The 23,110-nt window shown below is 41.0% G+C and overlaps 1 protein-coding gene across 3 annotated transcripts in view; it reads left to right on the top strand.

The window, feature by feature from the left end:
- Nucleotides 1-23,110, top strand: part of AKAP6 (A-kinase anchoring protein 6) — a 551,024-nt gene that overhangs the window by 277,636 nt on the left and 250,278 nt on the right. For all 3 annotated transcript variants that reach the window (XM_057721871.1, XM_057721869.1, XM_057721870.1), the window contains 2 exons: nucleotides 5,052-5,303; nucleotides 15,215-16,978. In XM_057721871.1, the coding sequence (XP_057577854.1) occupies nucleotides 5,052-5,303; nucleotides 15,215-16,978 (2,016 nt within the window). The remainder of the gene's footprint in view (nucleotides 1-5,051; nucleotides 5,304-15,214; nucleotides 16,979-23,110) is intronic.

Raw genomic sequence — 23,110 nt, 5'->3', positions numbered from 1 at the left:
ATAAAATCTTCATTAATTATGTGAAACAGCCTAATAATAATATTCATAAGAAGTTAGAGTTTTAGCTTGCATTTGTCCATAACAGAACAAGATAATGGGACCAACTCCAGGCGAGCTTCTGAAGGTTAACAATTTGTCTTGGTATCCTTGGCCGCTCTCTCTGGATCTGCCTTTCCTCCACCTCCACTTTCTCAGAGTCCTCTAGCTCTCTGTTCCTGAACTTGGTTTGCAAGGAGTGGGAGCTGCCTTTAAGGGCAATGGACTGAATCTAGAGTCTTAAGTGTGTGAGAAGTCTGAGCTGGTGGATCTGTCCATCATTGCATCATTCCAGGTGAAGCATGCTTAGGAATCAGCAGAGAAGTCTAGGGGTCAGAGAAGAAAGGTCTAACAGAGACAGCATTTGGGTGAGGGGCTGGAACTGATGGAAATAATGGCCAGAATTAGGTGTAAACAGAAGAAATGGGATAATTTCAGGCTGAGACTATGAAAGCGAAGTCTGGAATAACTTTCTTTATAGAAGATGGACCAGTGGACCTAACCATCTTTCTCATGGATGCTGGAAAGCGTTTCTTGGTCGTCACTCATTGAATCTTTAGCATCTTCATCCCTTTCTTGACCTTACCTCTTCTGTAGACATTCAGTTTTCAGTCTACTAACATCCTCTGTCAAAATAGGAGAGAATCTGAAATCAAACATTACCATTTTTTGGGCAATTACACTTCACTATGAATTTTAGTCATTATATCAGCATAACCCGTCATTGCCATGTTGTGTTTTAAGTCTCCAATAGTGAATGAAAGACTTTATTTCCTGTTGATCCCCTTAGTAAACAGATGGGGAGAAATATTTTTGCTTATAGGTTCTTCAAATATATATTATATATCTCCAGTCCCAAAGGGATTGTTTCTTTTCATATTCCTAAAAAACTGTGAATTTCTTCTAAAATTGCCACTTTGTTTCCACCAAGTAGCACTGTAGTACTCAAAAGTTTGTTATACGCTGAGCAGTTCGGCCATGTGAGTTGGGTCCAGTTTCTAGTTGCTATCTGCTCAAGTCACACATCCAGTAGAAGCTGAAACACCAGTGATTCCTTATGTTCATCAGTTGGTCCAACTCTGCACCCAAGCTTCTACTTCATCTTGTTAATCTAGTACCCACAGGGCCTCCAACAAGTCAGACCTCTCAGTGCCTTTTAATTCCAGACAGTCCCTGCTGGAAGGAAGCCATTCAGCAAAATCATTTAAAAAAGTTTCTAATGCCTGGTTATCTGACTGCATTAAAATAAACAGAACATCTATAATCTTCAGCTTATTTCATATAATATCCAACAAACTGGCACTAGTTAAGGGCCAAAGCATCAGAAGCTTCAAACTGAATATTTTTAAATTATTTGTTTGACATTTATATAGAGGGACAGGGAAAAGCAGATTTTCTATTGTTAAATACTAGGTATAGATTCAGAGTCAGTTACCTTTCTCTAAACAAACACCTTATCAAGTGTTCAAAGCATAGTCCACATTTAGAGGGAGAGGGAGTATATTCACTCACACACTCGTATATACAACCTACACATGTATCTGTCGTTCTTGTTCTGTAATTTATGCGTGCATGTAATTTTGTCAAGCTGGACAACCAATGGTGGAGTAGAGAGCATAAAAGTAATTAAATAAATTAACAGACTCCAAAAAGTTGCACCATGCTATGCGTTATTTAGTTTCAGAATTTCACTGGAGCCTTTGTGTGCATATTGCCAAAATATTCAACAGAATGAGGTCCGCACTTGTGGGGAGGGTGTTTCTTTCTCCTCAGGGCCCATCTGCTTCTGTAGGAACAGGGCTAATTCATATTTCACAGTTGCTAAGAAGGAGGGTACGGAAACCTAAGGTCACTGGCACCACTGATGCTTTCGTGTCTCTTGTACAGTTTCCCCTGGATAGCTGCCTGACATCTTGACCCATGACCTGGCTCTGACTAAATTCCTACATCCATTATGAAGGAGCCAAATGTGTGTAAAGAGAGTGGATGACATGTGCTTTCATGGTACTAAGGCTATACACACAACTTTTTGTATTGCGGGTTGGGCATGGGATGGCGTAGAAATGCCTATTTAGCTATTCTGAGCAGGTGGCAGAAGGGTTACCCGAACTTTTTTCTCTCCTAGGTATGTCATGTATTCTACATCTGTAGGATCATAGTGGGGCCTAAGAGACAGAGATTCACAAATTCTGACTCATGGAATCAAGAGTGTGAGGAAGTTGAGAACACTGCCTAGAGAGGCTGAAATGATCACGGTAGAGGCTGTGCTAGGAGGCAGGAGGTGTGTGAGAAAAGTGGGTGGAGGCAGTGGTGGCCTGGATGGGGTTGAAGAGCACCTGTAGTGGGAGAATGGGAGTAAAAATGTCACACAGAGAGGTTGGTGGCACAAGGGACTTTCTGATATTGTTCCCCAGGTGGAGTGATGACAAGGTCCAGGGTGGAGCTGTTGTGGCAGAGAGTCATCCCAGTGGAATGGACGTGAAGGTCTTAGCAGTAGTTAAGTAGAGGAAATCCAAGGCTAAGAGTATTGGTTGTTTCCTCAGTGTGAATGTTGAAATTACCTAAGATAGTGGTGTGTGCAGTTTGGAGAGGAAAACTGTGAAGCAGGTGCATTCTTCAGTGCAGAGGAGTGAAAGAGAAGAATGTAGATAAACAGCAGTGAGGGAGGATGACAAGAAGGTTTAGCAGACAGCAGGTTTTCTCCATCTTCTTGGACGAAGAAAGAAGGGTTTTAGTACGAGGGCAAAAGAGTAATGATCAGAAAGTGGCACAGAAGCACTGAGGGCCACCCTCCCCCCACGAGCTCCCCCTCCCTCCTCCGCCCCTCCCTACCTCTCCGCTGAGGCCTGGAGGGATGAGCAGCCTTGCCTGGGAGAGCAGTGGAGGACGCAGGAGGCTTGGGCAGAGTCAAGTTTGGGTATGAACAGGAGGTAGAGGTAGCATTCGAAAAGTTAAGGCATGTTTTTACAATGGATTGGAGATATTAGCCAGGAGAGTGCTGAGAATTTGGAAGAGGTCAGCAGTGGGAGGAAGGGAGTTTCCTAGGGCAACACAGCACTACACAGAAACGAGCATCCTAATAGGGCAGAGGGAGCAGGACATTTGCTTTGGGGTTGTGGATGAGGTGTCAGGAATAAGAGGTGTGGGGTAAATGGAGTAGATGTCCAAACAAGCATCAGCTACGACCCCAGGCTACATGGAATATCTGACAATAGTTAGAGGCCTGATCTTTTCTGCTGGAGGCCAGCAAAGACTAGCTAATCTGGCTGTGATTGTTTCTCATGTACTGGTTAATCGGTAATATAATTTTTACCCCAAGTCTCTACTGGACCACATAAGCTCATGGGTCATATTTTTTTCTAAGAAATTTACCTAATCAGAACTCCAAAGTCTGTTTAGTTTAACCTTTTAATCTGTTTCAAGTTTTCATCACCAATTTACATCACTATTACCAATTAGGTCTTGGATTTCAAGAACTAATATTGGAGCATTTATTGGAATTGTACAATAATTACTGTTCAAAATTCAGCACAACTTTCCATCATTATTTAATAGTTTTTTGGCTATTATTACATATTGTTAAATACAGGTTACATTTTAGCTTTTCTTTGAAAACAAGTAATTGAATTACATGAAATTAGAAGGTTATATTTCATTCAGCACAGAATGACTGTTTTGATACTCAAGATAGGGTTCAGAACTCAAATGCTCTCTTAAAATTTTAGCTTTAACAAAAACCATAAATAAATGCTCCATTTATAAGAAATCACTGATACATAACTAAAAATGAGTAACAGCACTTTTCGCTGATATCTACATTATTTTGATGCTTAATGGACTCCAGTTGCTCAAGTAAATATTACCATTGATGCTACTCATTTCATGCTGTTGGTCTCTGACAGCACAATGAAAATGTGGGAACTTGTAAGGACAAGTGACACATCAGATAAAATCTGCCTACCTAATAGTATGTGAGGAGGACATTGAAACTCTGATATAGTTATGTTTTTATTTTAAATATCTGAGTCTTAAAAACAAAACCAAACTGTATTTTGTTTTTGTTCACTTGTGGGGTTTCTCTGGCTTTCCTTCTTTTTTGTTAAATAATTAATTAATTTATTGGCTGCGTTAGGTCTTCGTTGCACGTGGGCTTTCTCTAATTGCAGTGAGCTCTCTTCCTTGCGGTGCTCTGGCGTCTCAGTGTGGTGGCTTCTCTTGTTGCGGAGCATGGGCTCTAGGCTCACGGGCTTCAGTAGTTGTGACACATGGGCTCTAGAGCACAGGCTCAGTAGTTGTGGTGCATGGACTTTGTTGCTCTGCGGCATGTGGGATCTTCCCAGACCAGGACTCGAACCTGCATCCCCTGCATTGGCAGGCAGATTCTTAACCACTGCGCCACCAGACAACTTCCTGGTTTTTCTTCTTAAGAATGATTTTGTTTGCAAAGTGTGAGTATCCATTCCGAATTTCAATATTAAATTGTGTCCCTGTGGGAATGTGACAATTATCCCTCACATTGAAGATCCCATGGCTCACTGAGAATGACTGGAAGTTTCAGTGCAGCACACATTCTAGCCCATTTTTTCTTCATGCTGTGTGTCTAGAGGATGCTTCTATCCTGAAATAGTATGTGTTCGGTGGAGCTCACCAGTAGCAAAGAGAAGAGCTGTTGGCTCCCTTACCTGCATCCCAGACTAACAGGAAAGAGAACAGAGAGTGGATTTGTGAGGTAACTTCTCACCTTGGCTGAACTTTCAATATGGGTATCTGAAAGATAGGAGGATTTTTGTGGTTTAGTAAAAGATCTACTTACCTGTGTGAACTGAAGGCCCAGTCCCCAGGAATATGGCCTGTGACTGTGTATCTGAACGGAAGCAAAGGCCAGCTATCCAGCATGTGCTCGCCTGACCTGTTGGCCCTGATCACTGGTGTCAGGTGAAGGAGCGACCTTTTTACTGTCCCCTCCCCAGGTTGAGGCAAAGGAGTCATCATATATTTGCTTTTCTTTACTGCAGGACATTTGCGAAGATATTTCTGATCATGTTGAGCAAATCCACGCCCTCCTTGAAACGGAGTTCTCCCTGAAGCTGCTGTCCTATTCCGTCAACGTGATTGTTGACATCCACGCCGTGCAGCTCCTCTGGCATCAGCTCCGCGTCTCAGTGCTGGTTCTGCGGGAGCGCATTCTGCAAGGTCTGCAGGACGCCAATGGCAACTACACCAGACAAACGGACATTCTGCAGGCTTTCTCCGAAGAGACAAAGGAGGTGGGTGTTTTCTTTGAAGCCAAATAATGCATTGTCAGGTGTGACTCTTTGAGAATGTTTTCAGTTCAGAGGTGTGGGATAGGAATTCTTTATGGGTAAATAAGCAGGTCCTGAGCCGGGCTTTGAATCTAGGTGTAATGACTAGAGGCTGGGGCACTTCTAATGTGAATGAAGCTATAAACCAGAGTTAACGCACACCTGGTAGTTTGCACAGATTCCCACCCGTAGCTGTTGGTGCTAACCTGGCTTCCTGTTCCTCTTTCAGTTATTTGATAAATATTTATTGAGTGTTTGCTATGGGCCAGGCAGGCACTAGGTGCTAATAATGTAACAGTGATCAAAACATGGTCTTTGCCTTCAAAGAGGTGACACTAGTGAGGAATGGAGACAAGTAGACAGACATTAAGACCAGACTGTGGCCTGCATGATCTGCAGTCTGGTCTACATGATGGAATGGTCTACATGATGCCCCTGGAGGGCAGAGAAGGGGCACCTAAGACAGGGAAGCCTTTACAAGAGAGATGAGTCTAATCTGAGACCTGAAGGAGAAACAGATTAGACTGATGAACAGAGGTAGAAACTGTTCTAGACAGATGGAATGGTGTGATCAAAGATCCATAGGTAAGAGAGAGAATAACAGCCTCAGAGAGGAAAAAGTTCAAGGGACCAGGAAGCAGGATTTGAACTAATATGTAAGCAGAGGTCACATCGTGAAGATGAAAAGCCATATTAAAAAGCCATGTTAAGAGAAGTGGACTTTATTTTGAGGATAACAGAAGAGTTTGTTCAGGGAATTGATGTAATTCAGTTTATGCTTTAGAAAAATCATTCTGGTTGCAGTGAGTCATATGGATATTAGAATTTTGCACAACCAGTATATTTAGATTTTTTTGTGCTCATAGGAAGCATAAAGAATTTGTTGTTAATCTTGATGCATAAGCTTAAGAATGAACACTGTAAAGTTAAATCCAAGTGAACTCTCCTATTCCCAGATGAAACTGACATACATGTATGTGTGTGTGTGTCAGAGAGAGAGAGAAGCATTGTGTGTGTATGTATGTATGTATGGATAGAGGGATAGGTAGATAAATACCATGTATAGATACATAGAGTGTGTATGTGTATACATAGTCCCTTGGCTCTTAACACCCAGTTTAGTGCTCTACTGTTGATTTTGTGGAAAGTAGGTATTATACAAGTTTAGAAGGCATTTATATAAATATGGATTAAAAGGCCTTATAAAGAGTGTTGCATAACTCATTAATTTATTAATGTTTCAGTGGCTCCAACATTATCAATGACACAAAACAAATCTGGGCTTCTCATAAATTATTTATACTTGTTGATTATTGTTTGCATAATAATGATGCTCTTGCTGTGGCAAATTCCCTGCAGGCCCTGGAAGTTCATGGGAATGAAAATCTACTGGGCTCACCTCTACCTTTAGATCACAGTCTTTGTTTTCATTTAGCTTTTCCTGATATTGTGTCAATGAGGGAAGTGGTACAGACTTTGGTAGAGTTCCTTTTAAAATCATAGCATGAATATGTAGGTGTGTGTGATAGTCCTTAGATGCCATCCCTCCTGAGTGGGATCCCTGGAGGGTCCTTGACTGGGATCCTTGTGGTTATGGGAAACTACGAAGAATCCCACACTAGTCAACTCTGCCCTAAATCTGTTGTTTATGAGGAGGTGATGCCAGTGAGGTGGAGATCAGAAACGGGGAACGTTTGTCTAAACTATGAAGAGTTCTTACTTTAGATATCTCCCTGGTATCTCCAGTCTATACATTCTTTTTTTGTTCCTATCCATATGTTCTCCTTGCTCTGTCCAACATCCTGTATTGATCAGTCATCAGGTCCGCCCACTTTCTACCACTAGAAGGGGCATTAGAAATCATTGAGTCAAACCAATTCATTTTACATATTTATATATGCATTCAACAAACACTTACTGATCACCAACTCTGATTAGAGCCAGGAATATGAAGGTGCTCTAGGGTTTATTGTTGTTGTTGTTTTGTGGAATATGTTCATCATGCATTTATTTGAACTTGTATTATTCACAAAGTGGTTGACCAAGAAAGATGAAAAGCCATTGAGACTAATTGTTCCTGGCTGCTGTTTTCACAGCTAGGTTCTGAGTTTATATTACGTAGAACCCATCATGGTTCTCACAATGTGAGCTCAACAGGTGTTTAAAGATTCAATTGAAAGCAGTTTAGTGCATTTTCACGTCTGGAGTCAGTCTTTAGTCCTGTTTGTAGACATGCAAGAATATGTTATATGAAGGGGTAAAGGAACAGTGGATTCTCAGCCATCTGCCTTCTGGACCTTTCTCTATGAATTGAAGCAGTGTCTCCATTACCATCCTTCCTGAAGCAATGGGTTCCTGATCCTATTTGTTAGTTTTGTTTCTGCCAGCACACTGAAACTGTGGAAAATAGGAAGAGAATTAGGATAAAATTCTCAGCTTTATCAAAATAAATTCAGCTGTGAAAGATTTGTAGAATGAAGAGGGAAATGGCATAAAACATGCTGAAAAACTAGAATAGTAGATGTCCTTCCAGTGAAGGTGAATTCATTTTTCTCTTTTTGGAAGTCAGTTGAGTTTCAGAGCCCATTAAAGAATAGGTTTGAGGGTGAGAAAGTGGCAAGTTCCCTTTCTTTCTGTCCTTACAAAAACAAAATGAGTTAATCCTTTATTTAAATATGGAGCAGACCATATCATGTAAACAAATTGGCAGATGCACTATTGAAATAAAACCATCTGAACAAACAAAAAATACTTTAGGGCAAACCTTAACATTATGCAAAAAATGTGTTATACTGAAATTTTCTATATTTCGGAGATTGCAATAAGCAGTTTATATTTATTGTTTCATTTAGTAAGGAAGGTAATGGGTATTAAAAGTAGTTCCATTTTGTTATTACTCATCCATAAAAAAGAATTAAAGATTGCCATTTGCAGCAACATGGATAGACCTAGAGATTATCACACTAAGTGAAGTAAGTCAGACAGAAAAGATAAATACAAGGGTGAGTCAAAATTACCCACACTCCGGTTATATGAAAACTTCTGTTGGCCACACTGTCTTATCAGCGCCTTCCATTCAAGGCTACTGTCTCCCCGGTCACTGCTGTGCAGGTGTGAACGTGTTACATCAGTTTATTTGTAACTGCGGTACCAGCAAAAATGGATGCCCCACTTGTGATTTGTATTGTGCAGTGACTGGTTTTTTTGGTAATCTGAGGGTGTACCTGGTACCATTATTTATTGAAAACTTTGTGTGCAGTATGGAGAAAGTGTTTTGTTGCAAAGACGTGTGTATGAATGGATACAGAAATTCAAGGAAGGTCGCACAAGTGTTAGCCATCAAGAAGGAGCCGGACATCTGTCCACAGCCGATGACAACATTGAGCGTACACTTGAAAAGATTCTGTTCAATAGACGAGTGACAGTGGATTATGTGGCAAAGCATTTGCAGATCAGCTGTGGCTGCCTATGAAATAATCCACAGCAGACTTAGGTTTCGAAAAGTTTGTGCTGAAGCCTAAACTTAAGATTAAATGCAGAGGACTGCTATCCAAGGCTGTTGTGATCTTGCGTGACGATGCACGTCCGCACACGTCTGCCCACACTGTTGACACTCTGCAAAAACTTCGTTTTGAGGTATTAAAGCATCCTCCCTATAGTTCTCATCTTGCTCCATTGAACTTTCATCTCTTTGGTCCCCTGAAAGCAGCCCTATGAGGACGAAGATCCACTTTTTTTTTTTTTTTTGGTAAGTTTTGTATTTTCTCAAAGTATTGACATAAATCATAGAAGTAACTAACAATGGCCGACAAAAACAAAAATATGTCCTAGTCCTGCTGGCTAAAGCAACATAGAGTGCATCTACATTCTCGAAGATCCACTTCTGATGAAGAAGTGAAGACAGTGGTGCATTCGTGGCTCGCAGCTCAGCCTAATACATTTTTTAATGAGGGAATACAAAAGCTTTTTGACAGATGGACAAAGTGTATTGAAAAGTAAGGAGATTATGTTGAAAAATGATGTATTTATCTTTTCTAAAAGTTAATTAAATTCTACAGCCAGAGTGCGGATAATTTTTGACTCACCCTTGTACTATATGATGTCACTTATATATGGATATAAAAAATAATATAAATGAATTTATTTACAAAACAGAAATGACTCACAGACATAGAAAGCAAACTTATGGTTACCAAAGGGGAAAGGGAGGGAAGAGGGACAAATTAGGAGTATGGGATTAAGAGGTACATACTACAATATATAAAATAGATAAGTAAGGATTTACTGTATAGCACAGGAACTATATCCAATATCTTGTAATAACGTATAATGGAAAGGAATCTGAAAAAATATATATGTAACTGAATCACTTTGCTGTACACTTGAAAGTAACACAATATTGTAAATCAACTATACTTCAATTAAAAAAATAGTTCCATTTTATGGATGGAAAAACTGAATTTAAGTGAATGCTTAAGGACATAAACCTAGGAATAATTAAATAAAACAAGCAAAACCAGCTCTTAACTGATCTCTTTTGTAATAATAATAATAATAATTTCCTTCCTCCCTTCCTTCCTACTTTCCTTTCTACCCCCCGCCCCCAGTTATTTATTGATTTCTTACTCTTTATAAGGCACTAGGCATGCAAAGATGAATAACACATGTTATTAAATGTTAGGAATCACCTTCATAATTTTGCTCGATCCTCAAACAGTTCTAGGAGGTGGACAGGGCAAGTGCTGTTATCTTTATTTTACAGATGATATTATTGTATCCATCTTACAGATAAGAAGACTGAGGTTGAGAGAGGTGGTCACACAGGTAGTGACAACTGTTAATAGTATTAACACAATAGCAAACATTGATTAAGAACTTACCATATGCCAGATGGTGTGGTAAGCACCTTATCTAAATGATACTCACCCTCTCAGTAGGAACACACTGGTCCTTCCAGAGCACTCACACCATTGCACTTGGTGTGTTCTTCCGCAGCACTTATCACAGGGTAACTTATCTTACGACAAAGTGTGTGCTAGATTTGAACTTCTCGAGTGTTAGAACCAGATTATAATCATCTCTGTATCTCCCACAGCACCCAGTTCGTATCGCTGTATGTAAAAGTCGATGAGTTGAATTGAAGTAAATAATGCAGATAATTACTGCTTTAAGTGTAGAAGAGGGAGATATCACTGTAGGTTGGTTGACTGGGACTAATCATGGGGGTTAATTATATTTCAGCCTGTAGGAAATGGAAATTCTCAAGAATTATTACTACGGTATAAATGAAAATATTGAAAGACTTTGTATATTTTCCCTTTGCCCATCAGAAACTGAACTTTGCCTTGCTTCCCACTTCCCTGTCTTTGCTTGTTCCTCTTAGTCCACTGTTGCTCTCTGGAATGCAGTCAGAATCAGACTCCCAACATGGTAGAGCTGAAAGGAATCTGAGCAAGGGTCTAGACCATGTGGTCTGAGGACTTTGGGGGGCTGTAGCATTCTTGTAAGAGGTCCGTGCATTTATATGTTAGTAATGGAAGCGTAACAAACACCATGTAGTGAAATTAGGGGAGGAAGGGAAGAGAGAGGCATACAAAAATTTTTGGTGTAACCATAATTAAAACAATGAAATTCTGTTTTCAACTCTTCTGAGTAAGGTCACTAAATCAGGGCACAAAATTGACCCTGAAGTGGCAATGGACACTAATATAGACCTTGGAGGCATTTAAATAGGGAGATCTTCAAATCTCTAAATTATAGGTATCAAATCTCAGGTTTAGTTGGTGACAGAATTCACTGTTAACAAAAGAAAGCTCTAAGAAGGCATTCAGAATTAGAACTTAACTTATTTATGGCTAAGGAACAAAGCAAAATTTCTTGCTTCAGATTAGGGAGGAAAAAGGGTTTTCTTGATGTCTGGTGCAATATTGAAGCCAGCAGTAAAGTCAACAAATTGCTCAGCAGTAAAGTGAATAAATTACCATCTCCACAAAACATAACCTTCACCTGAAAAACTGCTTCATAACATATTAAATGGAGGTATATTTGAGTTTGGACATTGCTGGGCAGCCATGACACAGCTGAAGGCACTAGAAAGTAAAATGTGGTAGTTTTAAAATAAAAAGACCAGTAAAAACATCATGCACTCTTCCCCCACCTCCATATCCACTGGAGACTTTATTACTTACATGCATTAGAAAACTATCTGGGAAGGTGATGTAGCAGAAAGCAATAGGACTAAAATATTAGTATTACTAAGCAATATTTTAAGAAATGAAACACATTATTTATCTGCTCTGAGAAATTTCAGAGAAACTTTATCTTTTTTTAATTGCCTCTGCATGGTGAAATCTAGAAAAATACTTTTGAAGAATGCTCTTAAATAATAACCAACTGTGTTAGGTGCCTGTCACTTGGTCTTCAGGATATGAAATGCATGTGCTATGTGCTGTTTTTTGTTTTATTCTGTTTTTCAGGGAGGGATTTTTTTTTCACATTAAAAAATGCGGTATGAATTAAAACTGGTTACCCCTGAGAGACACTCAGCCATGCACAGCAATAGTTGGCCTGATTGGGAACAGGATAGGAGAGGGCTCCCTTTGGAGCATTAAGTGTGTTTGAGTATGGTATTTGCTTTTTCAAACAAAGGACTGGCTAGGGAAGGGATCTTCAGGGGAAGACTTACTTAGGAAAAGGCAGCCATACCCTATTATCTGAGATGTCTCATGCCATATGTTCAGCTAACATCATTTACTGAGCACTGTTATTTTTTGAACAAGACAGTATCGCTGGTCTTAATGTTCTGTGACCACCAAAATGGGAGTCAGATACTTTCCTTGCCTTTCTAGAAGCAGGTGGCTGACATTTTCACAGGTCTAATTTTTACCTGAACTCTCACATCTTTTTTTCTCTTCATCATAGAAACACTTTTCCTTAATGCCTCTTCGACCTCACTTAAGCAGGTACAGTGCTGTACTTTTATGATAAAAATGATTAAAAGTAATGCAAATTTCAACTAGTTAATAGTATAAATACTAACTTATGGGATAGCTTTGGAACTTAACCATTATTTATAGTACTATTTTTGTAAAGGAGTAAGTTCTGAACATTGAACAACCAAATAAAAAAAAACTTCTAATAAATACAACCTACTTTTAAATTGGAATTTCCACTATTATTCTCTTAACAATTGCATAAACTGTGACTTTTGTTTGACCGACTCATTCCTTGGTGTTTTTGGCCACTGACTTTTTTCTTTAAAGAGCCTTGTCCAGATATGAAGCATAAAAGCCAACAATTCCAGTTAGACCATTTTTGTTGATATTGGCAGTTAATATTGGTTTCTCACTTTGTGCAGTATAATTTAGCATAGGGACATCTCTCATTTTGATGAAACTTGCCCCCTCAATATATTTGATTAGTAAAAATGTATATAATAAGTAATAAGAGTAAGCATTCATTGAGTACCTACTCGTGTGCCAGACTGTGTCTTACAGATTCTCTCTCCTTTAAGCCTAACAACAGCCCTATGACATGACTTATTATTTCATTTTTACAGATGAGGGAAGTGAGGCTTAGTAATATCAAGCTACCGGTTCCTGCTCACATGAATAATTAGTGCCTGAGCTAGAATTTAACTCTGAGATTTGGGTTCTTAATCACTGGAGTCAACTAAAACTACATAATCAGGGGAATAAACTTCGTGAAGGCATAGAGATACATTCCAAAATGTCTTCATTCGTTCATTCATTCATTCACTCAACAGATGTATCCTGGAATTCCATGCTGCTCACTATGCTAAGTGCTGCAGGTGTCCTGGCAAGTCAGCTGTTTTCTATGTGGTTTATACTCTAGTGGTGCTTACAAACTAGTGAGATAAACAGATTAATCAGATAATCACAATAGTATGTATTTAAAGATTGAGAAATGTTTAAAGGAGAAACAACATAGTTTTATGAAAGCTTATAAGAAAAGATTCTGACTTAAGTGGGGGTTTGGAATCTTGAAGAAGTGAAGCTTGACCTGAGGTCTGAGAGGTGAGTAAAAATTAGCTAGTTAAGGTGTTACAGGTGGGACACTTTCTTGGCAGAGGAGATAGCATGTGCTGAGGCTCTGAGGCAGGAGGAACACAGCATATTCAAAAACTGAAAGGGCGACACTGTGGCCAGGTGTAGTGAGGGAGGGGAGAGTGGCTCGAGAGAGGCCCCTTCATATCTGTTTTTAAAGGGTTTGGGTTTTAACCCAGCAGCAAGAAGCTAATAAAGGACTGTAAGCAGAGAAGTAATAGCATCAGACTTGCAGGTTATAAATGTTACTCTGGTGGCAATGTGCAGAACAGACTGGAGGAGGGGATATGTGCGTTTAAAATAACCTCTGGTGAGTTAGAGAAAATTATGGCACAAAGGTCAGAGTGTGGACTCTGGATCAGAGAGCCTTTGTTTAAGGCTTAGCTCAGCCTCAGTCCCAAGGCGATGTGCTAGTTAAGCACTTCTTTTGGCTTAGGCTCCACTTATGTAAAACTGGGACAATAGTACAGACCCCAAAAGAAAGTTGTTTTAAGGATTAAATGAAAAAGTAATAGTAGTAATCAACCATCCACACTTATAGGATGAGGACATTGAGGCTTAGAAAGGTAAAATGGGGCTATTCATCGTCATTATTTACCTGGATGTTGTAGAAGAAGAGTGAAGGGAGTAGGAGGTGAAGGCAAGGTAGAGGTCTGAAGGGAGAGAACATCTCCAAAGCAAAACAAACAAATGAACCAAAAAACTTGATGTAAAGTCCTAGAGAGGCCGGATCTTGGGATAACCTGGTTGAAATGATTCAGGGTCCTGCTCACCCCAGTCCTCCTCCAGGAGAACGGAGATCTGGGGATACAGCCACACTTCACTTTTCAGTTTTCTTCCTTCATCTCCTAAGGTGCTAGATTAGACTAGCTGTCCTTCAGCCTGGTAGGCATGTAGGATTCCAGAGGTCCTTCTGACCTAAACAAATCAAGTAAAAGTCTCCCTATTTGTTGTGTGATATCAGAAATTGCATTAGTAATGAGACAAGAGCCTTAATTACATAACTAAAGATTAAAAAATTAAAAACACATTATTTTTTAGCATAGGGGAATTTCAAATCAGCCTACCTTGAAGGAAGGTGGGCACTTGGTATCTAACATACACAAATGGAAATGGGGGTGGGGGGTGGGAGGGTAGAGGGAGAATGCATGCAGAGGGAGTGGATGGGGACTAAGTTGATATACTTTTGACTGTAATTTCCTCCAGAATTTCCTGTGTTTACCTTCACATGGGTGGGGACAGATAGAAACTGGTCTTCAACTATTTTTGTTATGTAAGCAAGTTCAGTAGTTCATCTTCCTGTGATTTGTGAATATGTATTTAACACAACAGACTTACTATAATTAATTATTCTACTTTAAAATATTTGCTGAGCATCTGCTATGAGCTCGCCACTGTGGTAGCTGCTGGAGTGATAAGCAAAAGAGACCTCCATGGAGATTTTACTCTTATTTTGTTCTCAGAAATGTTATTACTTAAGGTATCACTTAAGAAAGAAGTGCATACTAAATGAACAATACACTATTTTAAAATAGAAAGTTAGGGCAAGAATGGTTATTTTTGGATTGGCCTTGACCATTTCTATCAAGACTCTGTTCTTCAGATCAAAGAAAAATCCTTAAATATTTAAGAACAGGATACTATATAAAGCAATATGATAATTAAGGAATATGCCTCTGTATCTCAAACCAGAAGCAGTTGAGATTGATGCATTTTTGACCTTAATAGTGGCCTCTGCTGAGATTTCGCGTGAGCAGCAGTGGAGTGTCATGTTGCGTTTACTGAAATCATTTCCGTTGTCTGTTTCAGGGCCGACTTGATGCTCTAACGGAAGTGGATGACTCAGGACAGTTAACTATCAAATGCTCTCAAAATTACTTGTCTCTAGATTGTGGTATTACTGCTTTCGAACTGTCTGACTACAGTCCAAGCGAGGATTTGCTCGGTGGCCTGGGTGATATGACCTCTAGCCAGGTCAAAACCAAACCCTTTGACTCTTGGAGCTACAGTGAGATGGAAAAGGAGTTTCCTGAGCTCATCCGAAGTGTCGGGTTACTGACGGTGGCTCCTGACCCCATCCCTCCCAACTGCAGCGAAGCAGTTAGTGAGGAGGCGTCTCAAGTATCTCTCTCAGCAGATGACAGAGGTGGATGGGAGGAGAACAATGCATCCACAGTAGAGGAGCCACCAGGCTTAACGCAGGGGCCATCATCTTCAGGGGAAGCTGTGACAAATGCTGTTCAACCCTCTTCAGAGACTGTGAAGCAAGACTCTGATTCCTCTTCCCAACCTGGGGCAAAGGATCAACAGCCTCCTCCTTGTGAAAGTGCAACCAAGCGATCTATCAGAGATTGCTTTAATTATAATGAGGACTCTCCCACACAGCCCACATTGCCAAAAAGAGGGCTTTTCCTTAAAGAGGAGACTTTTAAGGATAAGCTGAAAGGCCCTAGTGGAAAGAGGCAGATAGGTGATCTCAAGCCTGAGATGAGCAGAAGCACCCCTTCCCTGGTGGATCCTCCTGACAGATCTAAACTTTGCCTGGTGTTGCAGTCTTCTTACCCCACCAGCCCTTCTGCTGCCAGCCAGTCATATGAGTGTTTGCACAGGGTGGGGGATGGGAATCTTGAAAACACAGTCAAAAGTCACATTAAGGAGATCTCCTCCAGCCTGGGGAGGCTTAACGACTGCCATAAAGAGAAACTTCAACTTCAGAAGCCTCACAAGGCTGTAGAAGAGGTGCCTCCGTGCCAGACAGCCAAACAGGAACCCAGTTCAGGCAAGGAAGCCAAAATCACTAGGAGCTCCGTAGTGCCGAATGAAATCCCTTCTAGTACTTCCAAGGCCATAGAGGGGCCAGAAATAGATTCTGCTTCCACATCCTCACTTGAGCCATGTAACCAGAGTAGTTGGAATGCCAAATTGCCAGTGCAGTCAGAAACATCCAGTTCACCTCCTTTTACTCAAAGCAGTGAGTCCTCTGTTGGCTCAGACAGCGTCATGTCTCCAGTACCCCTTCTTTCAGAACGCAAAAGCAAAAAAAGCTACTCCTCCTCCCCAAGTCACGTCACCAGAAACGGTCAGGTTGTAGAGGCCTGGTATGGCTCTGATGAGTACCTAGCACTGCCCTCTCACCTTAAGCAGACCGAAGTATTAGCTTTGAAGTTGGAAAACCTAACAAAGCTTCTGCCTCAGAAACCCAGGGGAGAAACCATTCAGAATATTGATGACTGGGAACTGTCTGAAATGAATTCAGATTCTGAGATCTATCCAACGTACCATGTCAAGAAGAAGCATACAAGGCTCGGCAGGGTGTCTCCAAGCTCATCCAGTGACATAGCATCTTCCCTTGGGGAGAGCATTGAGTCTGGCCCCCTGAGTGACCTTCCTTCCGATGAGGAGCTGTGCGTGCCTCTCTCTGGCATGAAAAAATACATTGACGAGAAGTCAGAGAGAGCTTCATCCTCTGAGAAGAATGAGAGCCATTCCGCGACAAAGTCTGCTTTAATTCAGAAACTGATGCAAGATATTCAACACCAAGACAACTTTGAAGCCATATGGGAAAAAATAGAGGTAAGAGTGATCTTCTTAATTGGAATGACTTCTTACCTGATTTTTGGAAGTATTGCTGGGAAAAGGTGAACCCTCCCCCACCCCACTGTAAAATGTGCTGCTATTTTTGATAAACACAACCGATTCCCCAAAGAAAGAAAAGAGGAAAACACACGGTGATCACAGCATTGTGACTGTGGGCATCACTAGGAGCTGCCGTGGTCTGGGCATGTGTCCCCGATGGCCCAGATCTGTCTGTTGCTATCGCTCACACCCAGCAAGGCTCCTGATGAGGGGTGGACCCCCTTGAATGGAATGTAAAATAAAGTAGAGCAGTAGCTGTACACACACCAGTACCTCAGGAATATGTGAATGGAAAGTTCCAGTTACCCTCAGTGCTTCTTTGATTTGTTGGTTCTAGCCCCAGAATAGCTTTCAAATCTCCAATATTAACTTCTTGTAGAAAAGGACCAGATGTTTCTAATTTTTCAGGGTTTTTTTTCTTCAGTCTTTCTCCCGTGGCTAATAACCGTGCTACCTATTCTCTGCACCATCTGTGGGCTCTGCGATGGGGAGCTGATATTTTGTGTAAATCTGTACAAATTACTACATGTGATGAAATCTTTAAGGAACAAACATCAAAATTCTTAGAACTCAGCTCCTTAATGTAATCTGTGATTTAAGATACTGGATAAAGGTATAGTACATATGGACAGAATGACCTGGAGGAAGAAAATGAAGGTACATAAAACAAAGAGGGAAAAGTTAACACAATATATAATAATAGTAACATATATTAATAATTGTTTTTACTAAGTATTTATGTGTCTAATCCTCACAACAACCCTAATATTAACCCATTTTACATATGAGAAGACTGAGGCTGAGAGAAACCAGGCAGTCTGCTCTGGAACCCATACTGTTAACCAAATGCTCCCACGCCTCTCCGTGAGGAAGCAACCGGTATGTACGCTATGTAAATAACGTAGTATTGTAGAGAAGAAAAAATATCAGTAGAGCTAAGATTTGCCTGGGGAGTCCTTGTGAAATAATAAACCTTCACTGCGGCTTTGAGAGATGTGCCAGGATTTAGACACAGAGCAGGAAGGTGAGCATTTTAGGTGGGAGAGGCAAAACCAAAACACAGAGGTGGGGATGGGGAATGAACATGATACTGGGGCACAGAGAGCTGCCTTGACCGAAAGCTCGGTGAGCAGAGAGCAATAAAAGTTTCCATACATCCAGTAGACATGGTTGCTGCAAGGCCCAGATGGCCCGACAAAGGAGATTAGGATTAGTTCACCAGGCATCCGAGAAGTTCATGGTAACTTCTCTGAAAGGGACTGAAAATAGTTATACAACTCAGGATAACTCACCCTCCTTGGGCTCTTATTTTGTGCTGGTTCTATGCTAAGGGCTTTACATGCCTTATTCTACTTACGTCATGGGAGGTAAGAACTTTTCAGATTAAGACACTAAGGCAGAATGTGATTAGGAAACTCGCTCAAGGCCTCATGGCTAGTGAGTATGGAGCCAGAACTGGAACCCAGAGCCAGCACACTTAAAGCAGTGTGTGCCGTGGCCCCAGTGGCCTTTCTGGAAGGCCTAATTGGCAGTAACAGGACAGAGGGTCATGGCAGCCGTGGCGGTGACGGAAGTGGAGATGCCTGTGGCAGCCCGTGTGAAGGGCTGCTGTGATGGGGGATGGGCGAGTATGGGGAGGGCTGATGAAAAAGTGAACGGGATCCAGGAAACTGGTTCCAGGCCTTGCTCAGTCATTAAAGCCAGGAGTGGCCGCAGCTCATCATGCTCTAGTCTGGGCCTTGTTCCTTTTTTGTAGAGATGTTTTAAGCAGATGATGGCTAGTATACCAATTTCCAATGGAAGCATCCTTTTATTCCATAGTTCCGCAAGGATGAAGCTACGTTTTCAGCCTCTAGAGACTGGTGTCGTTTTAATGCAAGGAAACATTTGGATGGGTAGCTGGCTTGAGATGGAGGTGAGGCAGGTAATTTTTAAAAATATATGCACTGATATTGAGTATATGATGAAAGTTTTAAGAGGAAGTGTAGGCCATTGGAAATGCTGTCCTGGAGTTGAGATATGAGGTGAAAGCTGAAAGGAGATGAAGCCCCTTCCTCAGCGCAGCCCCCTTTCAGTGCTTCAGGTGAGGGTGACTACAAAACCCCAGGTCAGTTGACCTTGGATATCACATTCTAGCTTTGACCTCCTCCATATAGTGACCCAGAAAAATATCAATATAACATAATAATAGAGGGTATTATTTAACATCTTCCTTGTGTCAGGCAAATACTTGGCACTTTACCTCAAGTAATGCTCTCCTAAGATTCTCATAACAGCCCTACAAGGTAGATTTTATTATCTCAAATTGACCACGTCTCTTCTTCTCCAGTGCTCCCACTCTGGTCCTAGCCACCACCACCTCCTGCCTGGATTACTGCCGTAGCCTCCTAACTGGTTTCTCTGCTTCCATCCTGCTCCCCCTACAGTCTGTCCCCAACACAGTAGCCAGAGTGCTCCTTTAAAACATACATCAGGTCGTGTCGCCCCTCTGCCGGAAGCCCTGCAGCAGCTCCCGTGGTACTCAGGGGCCCTTCATGGGCTGGGCCCTGATTTCCTCTCCGACTCCTTTGCAGCTGCTCTCCCACAGGCTTGCTTCCCTCCACGCCCACTGGCCCCTGTGCTGCTCCTGGAAGGAGCGAGACACACCCCTGCTGTTTGGACCTTTGTCAGCTCCCTCTGGCTGCACCTTCTCTGTCAGATCCCTTGTTTTCTAATTCCTCCACCTCTTCTGAGCCTTGGTCAAATAATAACTTCTTAGGGAAGGTTACCCTGATCATCTTTTAAAAGGTGTGACCTGACCTCTTTTTCTTTTCTTCTACAGCTCTCACCATATTCTGTTATTTTATATAATTCTCTCCTTTAGCAGGTGTATTAGCATTAATTTTCATCTCCCCCTGCTAGACTGGGAGCTCTGTGAAGGCAGAAATATTTATCTGTTTAGTTTGCTAGTGAATCTCATGTACCTAGAACGTTGCCTGCTACATAGTAGGTACTCAATAAAGATTGTTGAATGAAAGAATGAATGAATCCCCATTTTAGAGTGGAGGAAAGGAGTTCAGAGAGATGAACTCACCTCTCCTAAGCTGCACAACTAATAAGTCATAGAGCCATGCTTCAAGCCCCATCTGCTTTGCTCTTCCCAGTAGATAAAGTCTTGGGAATAGAAGAATTCCCTGAGAGATTGAGGATAGATGGTGAAGAGAAGAGGATGACAACTGAGTTTCAAGTTTTAGCCCAGTTATGAGGCAGGAGTAAGGAAGAGGCCTAGTTTTGGGGACCAGGAAGGAAAAGGATTCTCAGGTATTAAGGAAATGAAGAGAGAGGAGATGTTTTGTAAGATGAATGCTAACTTCATTCTTTGCAAAGTGGAGATCAAGAAGAATAAGGACAAAGAAAAAAAAAAAAACAACCTTTAGATTTGTTTTAAAGAGTCAACAAGGACCATAGAGAAAAAGGGAATTAGTGAAAGAGTGGAGGTAGAAGCTGGGTTATAAATAATTAAGAAGTAAGAATCATTCCTAACGGCTCAAGGAATTGGGTTGTGAAAGCCATATGAGAAAAAGGATGCTAGTTGATAGTGAGGTGAAATAAAAGTTTCTATTAAAAATATTTAAGCTTATTTGAAGGCAGAAATAAAAGAGCCAGTAGCAAGAGAGATTGAGGTGGCTGGAAAAGCATCTAATGTGGCACACACTGGGACAAGGAGGAGGGCATGTGGAACTCCAGGGGAGGAATTCTGGCCTGATACAAAACCTTGCAGATTACTGAAGAATACATCCTGCTCTGATTCCCCCTCTACCAAACAGAGAGTCGTGTGTTTCCTCCTCCCATCACGTCCCAGGTTCTCTGTGAATGATACAGAGCACACGGTGGAAGTCACATAGAAGTCTGCTAACAGAAGAGGGACTCTGAGGGGCTGTCGTAGCATCCCTGGAGGACTCCTCAGTGATGAGCGTCGTAGGTGCCTTTTAGGCTCCCGTCACTCCCCACTTCTCGTGTGTGTGTCTTTCTTTTAGTAGGATGGTTTTGTGAATGAGAAAGATTTGTTTTTAGTTTGAATTTTTAATTCATTAGAAAAATTAATTTCTTTGAATACATAATGTATTCACATGGTTTAAAAACATATATTTAAGAAACAGTGTCACAGACATAGAAAACAAACTTGTTACCAAAGGGGAAAGGGGTGGGAGTTTGGGATTGGCAGACACACATGACTATATATAAAACAGATAAATAACAAGGTCCTACTGTACAGCACAGGGAACTATATTTAATATCCTGTAATAAACCATAATGGAAAAGAATATGTTTGTATATAACTGAATCACTTTGCTGTACACCAGAAACTAACACATTATAAATCAACTATACTTCAATCAAAATAAACAGAACCATTAAAAAATGTTTAACATATTCAGTAAACTCTCTCTCCCATCCTTATCCCCCAATTTGAGTTCCCACCTTGCCATAGATGATCACTGTTTTCAGTTCTTATGTCCTTTAAGAAGTTCTTTATACATATACAAACAAATGCAAACATATTTATTAAGCAATATTTTAAAGCCTGGGAAATACGTTGCCACCCGTCCTTCTCCATTAATGAAAGCTCCTCAGTTAACTCGGTGAGTTCTTAAGCGATGGTCCCTTTCCTAATCTCTCTGTGTGGGTTGAGGAAATTGTCCTCAAATGTGGCTGATTTCCCCAGGAATGAGTGCTTACCTCCTATGGAGTTTCTCAAGGCCTAAAATTAAAAGTGGAAAAAGTGAGTCAAACCATTGAACTAGACTCAGTTGTTCTGATACATTCAAGAAATAGAACAAAAGCAGTGACAAGAAAGGAGGGAAGGACATGTCCAGAGCAGACGAAATCTAACAGAATGATGAAAAATTAACTTAGTGTGATATCTGGACATATGTGGTATAAGTATTAAGGGATGGCAGCTATAGCTTATGGGTCAAATCTGGCCAAAAGCCTAATTTTTAAAATGGTATTTTTATTGGAACACAGCTGTGCTCATCATTTATGGCTGCTTTTGTGCTGCGGTGACAAAGTTGAGTGGTTGTGACAGAGACCAATGGCTTGTAAAGCCTAAAATATGTACTATCAGATCCTTTACAGAAAACAGTTGCCAACCCTTGCTTAAAAGTGAGGAAGAAGCAAGGCAAATAGTTTCTAAAGAGCACCTACTATGTTCCAGGTTCTGAGTAGGTTCTTTCATTTAATCCATGTAACAGCCCTATGGAAGAGCTATTATTGGTTCTGTTTTACAGATGATGAATCCAAGGCTCCAGTGCTAATGACTTGCCCAGGGTCACCCTGCTGCAAAGTGTGAGAGCTGGGATTTCAACTGGGAAGCCAGAGCTTCCTTGGTTTCCTGCTAGAGATGTATTCAGATGCCAGGGAACTTAGGTAACATGCTCATAAACAGATGAAATCTATTTGTAAAACCCACAGACCCCTACTAGATTAGTAAATGAATAGTATGACTTCTTCCTCATAGCCTGAGTAGAAAGTAACTGCGTGGTAAGTGTGGGTGATTATTGATGCTCGCTTAGCAGTTGTATGATTCTTAGGGGAGCTGGCAAATTGCAGTGTGGTGTGATACCACCTAAGTAAAGCATTTCAGGAGATCTGTCCTTTGGGATAAGTGCAAGGTTCACTTCTCACATCATGCACTCACTCTGAGTTCTCAGAACTCCTCCTGGAAGACATGATTCCATTAGGTGGACTCATTGGTACCAAGTTAATGGATGCATGACATACCTGATACCTTTTCTTCCCAGAGATATGTGTCTTCAAATGCTAGTTTATGGTGTCTCAACTATTGTTCAGTGACTCAACTGTTGTTAGCATTTTATCTTGGAGACACCTGTAACCCAATTTAAAAGACTTGTTTGGTGCCAGCTAAGAATGTCCTTGCACCTAAGTTATTTCAGATTCAGTGCAGCAAATATTTGTCTGAGTGCTTGCTCTTTGTAACTAGGCTGTATAAAATTGCAGTCTTAGTGTGTGGTAGCATCGCAGAGGCAGTCATCGTTGCTGCTGCCTAGAGATAGAGCTGGGAAGTTG

Source organism: Hippopotamus amphibius, chromosome 2 (genome assembly GCF_030028045.1).
Source record: "Hippopotamus amphibius kiboko isolate mHipAmp2 chromosome 2, mHipAmp2.hap2, whole genome shotgun sequence".
Taxonomy (NCBI): Eukaryota; Metazoa; Chordata; class Mammalia; order Artiodactyla; family Hippopotamidae; genus Hippopotamus; species Hippopotamus amphibius.
Note: the sequence above shows the minus strand (reverse complement) of the source record. Positions and strands in the feature narration are given on the sequence as shown.